At 52.2% G+C, this 7213-nt stretch overlaps 1 protein-coding gene across 1 annotated transcript; it reads left to right on the top strand.

Annotated features, from left to right (window-relative positions):
* Window positions 1-500: 500 nt before the first annotated feature.
* LOC100157349 (olfactory receptor 13A1) lies at window positions 501-6617 on the top strand. Its single transcript, XM_084997467.1, has 3 exons — window positions 501-2967; window positions 4436-4556; window positions 4745-6617. The coding sequence occupies exons 2-3, from the start codon at window positions 4481-4483 to the stop codon at window positions 5803-5805; spliced, it is 1137 nt and encodes a 378-aa protein (XP_084853593.1). The 5' UTR covers window positions 501-2967; window positions 4436-4480; the 3' UTR covers window positions 5806-6617.
* Window positions 6618-7213: the final 596 nt, after the last annotated feature.

Here is a 7213-nt window from a genome sequence, read left to right as displayed (position 1 = left end):
TTATTTCCTTTGCACAGCAGCAACATTTCAGTTGCATGTAGTCCCGCTTGTGTATTTTTGCCGTTGTTGCTTCTTGGTGTCAAATCCTAAGAACCATTGTCAAGACTGACGGCAAGGAGCTTTTGGCCTGGGTTTCCTTCCAGGAGTTTAGTGGCTTTAGGTCTTATGTCCAAGTCTTTAATCCATTTTGAGTTAACTTTGTGTGTGTGGTGTAAGATGGTGTTTTACTCTTTTGCGTGTGGTTGTTCAGTTTTCCCAGCACCATTTTGCTTTTTTCTTTCTTTTTTTCTTTAAAGTTTTGTTGAGGCATCAGTGATTATACTATTGTGATGATTTCTGCTGCACAACAGAGTGATTCAGTTATACATGTCAACACATCCATTCACTCTCAGATTCTTTTCCCACATGGATAATCACAGAAAATTGAGTCGAGTCCTCTGTACTATACAGCAGTCATGTTTCCAAGAACACATTTTTTCTTTTTTTTTTCTGTCTTTTTTTTTTTTTTTTTTTTTTTTTTTTGTATTTTTGCTCTTTCTTGGGCCGCTCCCTTGGCATATGGAGGTTCCCAGGCTAGGGGTTGAATCGCAGCTGTAGCCACCGGCCTACGCCAGAGCCACAGCAATGCGGGATCCGAGCCGTGTCTGCAACCTACACCACAGCTCACGGCAACGCCGGATCAGTAACCCACTGAGCAAGGGCAGGGACCAAACCCGCAACCTCATGGTTCCTAGTCAGATTCGTTAACCACTGCGCCACGACGGGAACTCCAGAACACATTTTTTTCAATTGTATATTCTTGGATCCTCTGTCATAAATTAATTGACCATATATGTGAGGCTTTATTTCTGGGCTGTCTGTTGTCTCCTACTGATCTATATATCTGTTTTTATGCCAATATCATACTGTTTTGATTACCACGGCTTTGCCGTAGACACTGAACTCAAGAAGCGTGATGCCTCTTTTTTTGTTCTTCTTTCTCAAGATTGCTTTGGCTACTCTGGGTCTTTTTTGGTCCGTACACGTTTTAATACTTTTCGTCATATTCCCCTGAAAAAAAAAAAAAACGTTTTAATAATGAAGTGGTTAAAACCTCTGAGAGTGGTTTTTTGGAGGTGTTTCATGGTATTAAAAATACAAAACAAGGTCTGAGTAAGATTCAAGGTGAATGGGCTATAGAATGAAAAGCTTTTGCTGCCCTTTTCTCAGAATTAATCTATCAGTAGTGATAAAAAGAAAAGCTAAAGTTCGAGTGTGATCCTGGGTCAGGAACTGAACCAAGAACCTCAGGTGTTTGATAAGATGTAATTCTCCCCCAAACTCTATAAGGCATTTATTATTGCCTCCAGTTTCCATGTAAGGAAATGGGGCACGTGGGAGTTTGATAAAACATACGTAATAGTCCCTCACATCTTTATGTACCTGGGAGTTAATGTTCTTTTTAAATTTCCATAGCATATTTGAAAAAACCTGACCATGCCCAAACTAATGATGTTTAACCAAAAGTGATTGTGAGAAGATACTTGCAAAGTGTGTGGAGCAGCATCTGGCTGAGAACAGACCCCGCAAGCGGTGGGGCCACAGGGAAACCTCAGTAAGGTCGCAAAGGAAACCCCCTCTAGTCACGACCTTTGTGGTTGGTGGTCGTCAGAGCTCCAGGCCAGCGAGGGTTGGCCGTCGGGGTAATGTTGGGGTCAGGGCTCCCGGGGGCGGATAGGAGAATTTCAGGTCTAACTGTTCTCTGTGGGGAGGTGGGAAGGGGGCACTGATGAAGGGGTAATGAGGGGCTTTGGCCCAGGGAGGAGGGAAGCCCCCACCCCCCCGGCCAGAATCTGCCAGCAGCTGAGGGAGGACCTGGGTGGTGAGTGGGAAGGTGGGGGTGGAAGTCACACTTTCTTCCTCTGCTTCCCCCTTGACCCCATTTGTTACCAGGCCCAGGAAACACCTGCTTCCTACACATGCTGCTGCTCCAGGTGAAGGTCCCAGCCTTTGTCGAGTGGCTCCTTGAAATGCTGTTTGCTTGTCATCTTTGCAAGAGCCACTGACCTAAGTGATTCACACAGCAGGTGATGCTGAATCATATTTAACTATCTTTTAATATCCCAGAGGCAGATTCACCAAAGGTACAGGCAAACTTAGAGCAGCTGTAAACATTCTTTTCTCCCCCTCTGAAATCGGCCCCCTTTGCCATCAGTGGCAACAAAGAAATGAATGCCCATTTTAAGCACAGGTTATATTCAGTGGAGACAATAATGCCAAAGGCAGGGCCTTGGTGCCACCACTGGGAATCTCCTCCTATCAGGAGCCGAGTTATTTATTGTTGGTGTTCTCAGTTCCTAATGTTCACGGAGACTGCCTTCCTCCTTTTACTGGCAGGGGCCTGGTGAGAGCCAACACGGCCTGGAGCCTGGGCCCACACCAGGAAGGGGGGACCCGTGCCCCAGCCCCTGAGAGGACCAGGGTTGTCCTGGGCCCCAGGTGGCAGAAGGAGGTCCCAGGGGTTTTCCAGGTAATTTGCAGCTGATGTTGGGTTGCAAAGATTGTGGAACCTCAGCAGAGAGCTGCCCCCTCGTGCTGTGTTCACGCTGACCCCTCCCACCTGGAGCCCCAGCCCATGTGGCACCTGGCACCCTGGCCCTTCTCGGTACCTGTCGGGGTCCTTTTCCTGCTTGCTCTGGGGCTTGTGCCCACAGGGACCTTGTTTAGTTCCAGGAGGGCACGACTGCCTCCTGAGAGCCAGGCCTGGTGGTGCTCTGAGCTCCCCAGAGCCTCAGTGTCACCTGAGGAGACAGACTCCTCTTAAAGGTCAACAGCAGACAAAGGAGCCACTGACCTGGAGCCAACGCTTTAGCCTCACGCTACATCTCACGTTCCAGCAGAGGGAGAATTTCCCAAGTCTTTCCAGGAGGATGTAAATCTCATCTACTCAGACAGGAGACAAGCAGGGGCACGTCCCTTCTGCACACAGTGAGTTGCCTTCCGTCCTGAGCTCTTCTTGCCCTGCGACTGTCTTCCCTACTTTTCCTTTTGATGTTTCTGCAAAAGCCAGATTTGTTTTGGCCCTGACCTATTTTATCGTGGAGAACACGATACCCAAATTGCTTTGCTTGTGTCTTCTGCCACCTCAGTCTGAAACTGTGAAGTCCCCAGGAACGTCCGGCAAGTCCGTGACCTGCCTGTGCCCCAGATCAGTAAGAGGAAGGAACTCAGAAGTGGTTCACTTTCTAAACTGATCAGAGTCTTTAAGAGAAACAAGAGCCCAAAGCCTTGACTCAGCAGGGATCTGGTAGTAGCCGGGTTCCTGTGGATCAGGTGTGAGGCTTGGAGAGCAGCCAGCCAACACAGGGGGTCAGGTGCCCAGGCTACTGGAGGGGACTCAGGGGGCTCAGATGTGCATCAGGAGGGGGTTGTGGCAATTCCTGCCCACATGGAACAGGTCTTGGGCAAGTGCTGAGAAGCAGTGTGTGCTGTGTAGCAATTACAGGGCCAGCAGTGACCAGCAGGCAGGAAGCCCACCCTGCTGACCCATGGGCATTTCGATGCTGTGGAGGTGGAGCAAAGCGGGTGAGAGGATTAGACAGGTGGCAGTTGGGGCTGTCAGGAGCCCAGAGCCTTCCGACCTGGACTCCCCCGCAGATATATCTGAGGACAGAATTCTGTAAACACATGTCTTTGCTCACATTCTACCAGTAAAGACAAGCCTTCCAGAGTTGCTGACACTTGTTTCCAGGTAGCCCACAGCCTTCATGAACCCCCAGGGCATGACATCCCCATGGGCTCCCTGGAGCCAGCAATACAGAGGGAGTTGGGACCAGCCTCCCACCCAACTCCGGTGCATTGATCTAGTTGCTCCAGGGGCACAAGGAAGACGGTCTCCTCTAGTAGGTGCAGCCTGTCCCACCCAGGGGGGCCCAGGTGTCCCAGAAGGGTTGGGAAACAGGTGTGCAGGGCTGGGTGAGGGGGCTTGGTAGCTGAAGCCCTTATAACATATACGCTGGGGTCCCGGGATATGCTGAGCAGAGTGTGTGCCTACCTTCGCTATATCTCAGCTCCTGGCCTGGCCCAACACTCAGTGCGGGGAGTTTCTTGGCTGGCTCAGTAACAAGGGATGGAATTATAACCAGGACCCAGCTGACCCACACTCCTCTGGCTCACAGGGCCTCCCTCCCTGGGGAAGCAGCTTGGAGTGGTCCAGGCAGAGCCGGGCAGCTGTGGTTTCAAAGAAAGTGCTGTGGCCAGGTCAATTCACAGCCAACTCTGACAACTGATGGGGACCTTCACTTGGTACCTGGGCCAAACCCAGGCTGAGCCCCCAAACACTCGCACCTCACCCCGACTCTGTATTCCCCGCCTGGGCACACATTTTGCTGCCACCAAGAGTGAGAATTCCCTCCTGGTCTGGAGGTCTGACTCCGGCTGATGGGTTTTCCTTTAGGGAATCAGGAATCCTGTGCTGGCTTGTGAACGGGGACAAGCCCACATGGTAACAGGCTCAGCTCACCTGCAACAGAGAGTTTCCAGGTGTGTGGATCCTGTTGGACATGCCCCACATCAAGGTAGGAAGGCTCACGGTGCCCCTCCTGTGTGGCTCAGGGAGTGATGCAGGCTCTGGTGGAGCTGGGGGGGGGGGCGGTTGTGGGGTAGTAGGGGCCACCAGGGGCTCCAGAGTGGAGTTAGTTCTCTGCATGTCTCCCTGGGCACAGGGACCTTGCCTGATGTCTTAATTATGTGCTTTCTGCAACAGAGCTGCCAACACCACACACTCTCTCAGCGCCGCCCCACCGCCCCATGCCTCCCTGGGCCGGGCTGGCTGTTTCCCAGAGGCTGCAGGGGCTCAACCCCCAGAGGACTGCAAACAACGGCACCACCGTGGAGGAGTTTGTCCTGCAGAGCTTCTCGGAGGAGCCTGGGCCACGCATTCTCTTCCTGGCCGTGTTCCTCCTCCTTTACCTGGGGGCTCTTGCAGGGAACGCCCTCATTGTCACCGCCATCAGCTTGCACCCAGGCCTCCATACCCCAATGTACTTCTTTCTCACTAACCTGGCCATTTTAGACATCGTCTGCACCTCTACGGTTGTCCCCAAATTGCTGGAGAACCTGGCGCTCAAGGGTGGCACCATCACCTACCAGGGCTGCATGACCCAACTCTTCTTCCTGACCTGGTGTTTAGCGGCTGAGCTCCTGCTGCTGACGGTCATGGCCTATGACCGCTACGTGGCCATCTGCCGCCCGCTGCACTACAGCAGGCTGATGGGCCGGCCGGTCTGTGCTCTGCTGGCAGGCAGCGTGTGGGCAGCCAGTGTGGTGAGCACTTCTGTGCACACAGGGCTAATGACAAGGCTGACGTTCTGCAGCCACAATCAGATACAGCATTTTCTCTGTGAAATCCCCACGCTGCTGCTGCTCTCCTGCAGCCCGACCACCCTGAACAACGTCATGATCGTCCTGGCGGACGTGTACTTTGGAGTGGTCAACTTTCTGCTCACCCTGGCGTCCTACGCCTACATCATCGCCAGCATCGTGCGCATGCGCTCCGCCACGGGCAGGCAGCGGGCCTTCTCTACTTGCTCCTCCCACCTCTTGGTGGTCACCTTGTACTACTCCACGGTCATCTACACCTACATCCTCCCGGGCTCTGGCTCCTCCCTGGAAAACGGCAAAGTGGTTGCTGTGCTGTACACGGCAGTCAGCCCCACCCTGAACCCCCTCATCTACTCGCTGCGGAACAAGGATGTCAAAGTGGCCCTCGGGAAGGTGTTTTCCTGCATCCGTGGCCGGCATGGACCTTGCAGGCTCACGGGCTGATTTGATAGTAAGACGCGGAGAGTCTGAAATGAGAATCAAAGAGCAAGAAGGAAGTTAATGTGATACACTTAGGTGATATGCGCTGTCCGGCAGGAACTGCCGGTTTTCCAGGTGGCTCTGAACTAAGCCTTCCAAGGCCCTAAATGTGGATGCTGTCGGGGCTGCAGGAGGAAGGAGGCAGGGGAGACCCAGCAGGGGCAGGAGGAAGAGCAGGACGCTGGGCCGGGTGGACCCCCTCCAGCACCTTGCAGCCTGGTTTTCCCAGCACCTGGCACCTGGAACCTTGCCTGAGGGGTGCTGCTGGCCCCTTCCCATTCCAGAGCTGGGCTCCAGCGGTGAGGGAGTGCCCAGAGTCTGGCTGGCCCAGTGTGCACACTGCCTGGCACATTCTGGCATGGGCAGGTCCCTGTATCCTGCTCTGGGCCACATCACCCACAGCCTGATTCTCCCACTAGACTCCTGTTGGTGGGGGGTCCTGGTTCTGGCACCACAGAGACTGTGACACGTGGTGGCATCCAGCCTTCCACCTAAGGACCTGCAGCAAGAGGGGCGCTTCTACTTATTTTTCTCCTTTCAGAAAAGGGCACATTCATCCTTTTACCAGGAGACAGTGCCAGGGCAGGAAAGGGTTGTTTTTGCTTCTTCGCACAGAGCACTGCGGCTTATTATGTTAGGGGCCCCTTTCCTCCTCAGTCTCCTCGTTGTTATTTGTCCCACCCTCTGTGCTGGCCCCTGAGATTTGGTGTGCTTCATGGCTTCATGCAAGCCCCTCCTTTCCTTTAAGCCCATAATAAAAGCTGCATTTCTTCTTAGTATTTGCCAGTGGTCTCCAAATATAGAGCTACAGTCAGAGCCTCACCTCTGAAACCCAGAGCATTGCCGTAACTGCTTAGCTGACCCTTAGCCGACAGTGACATCCCTCACACACCTGGAGGCCCATTGGGACCTCACTCCACAGGCATATGCCACATATTCAGCCCTTCAACCGCATCCAGGCGGAAGAGCCACAGCTGTGTTTAATAGTGTATTTATTCATTCTTTCAGCTTTATTGAGTTATAATTGACACATAGGTCTCTGTAAGTGTGTGTGCAGCATCATGGGTTGACATACACCTATTGTGAAATAATTGCCACAGTGAGTTTAGTTAATATCCGTTATTTCATAAAGATACAGACAAAAATGAAAAAAGAAAGAAAGAAAGTGTTTGTTTTTCTTTGTGATCAGAAGTTTTAAGATCTGGAGTTCCATCTGTGGTGCAGTGGGTTAAAAGTCAGATTGCAGTCGCTCAGGTCACTGTGGAGGTTCAGGTTCAATCCCTGGCCCAGGAACTTCCATATTCTATGGGTGTGGTCTTTAAAAAAAGAGCTTTTAAGTGCTTTTCTCCTCAACCTTTAAACACACACTGTT

This window comes from Sus scrofa, chromosome 14, assembly GCF_054392235.1.
Source record: "Sus scrofa isolate SSC_HxYL_T2T_F1_AM1 chromosome 14, Sscrofa_HxYL_maternal_Yorkshire_Landrace_v2.0, whole genome shotgun sequence".
NCBI lineage: Eukaryota > Metazoa > Chordata > Mammalia > Artiodactyla > Suidae > Sus > Sus scrofa.
This window is presented reverse-complemented; position numbering and strand designations above follow the sequence as displayed.

What these genes read in the sequence shown, in the direction of transcription:
- LOC100157349 (XM_084997467.1), top strand. Translation starts at nt 4,481, where the DNA reads ATGGTAACAGGCTCAGCTCACCTGCAACAGAGAGTTTCCAGGTGTGTG. An exon ending in TGGACATGCCCCACATCAAG is followed by an intron (nt 4,557 to 4,744) that starts GTAGGAAGGCTC and finishes TTTCTGCAACAG; the next exon opens with AGCTGCCAACACCACACACT.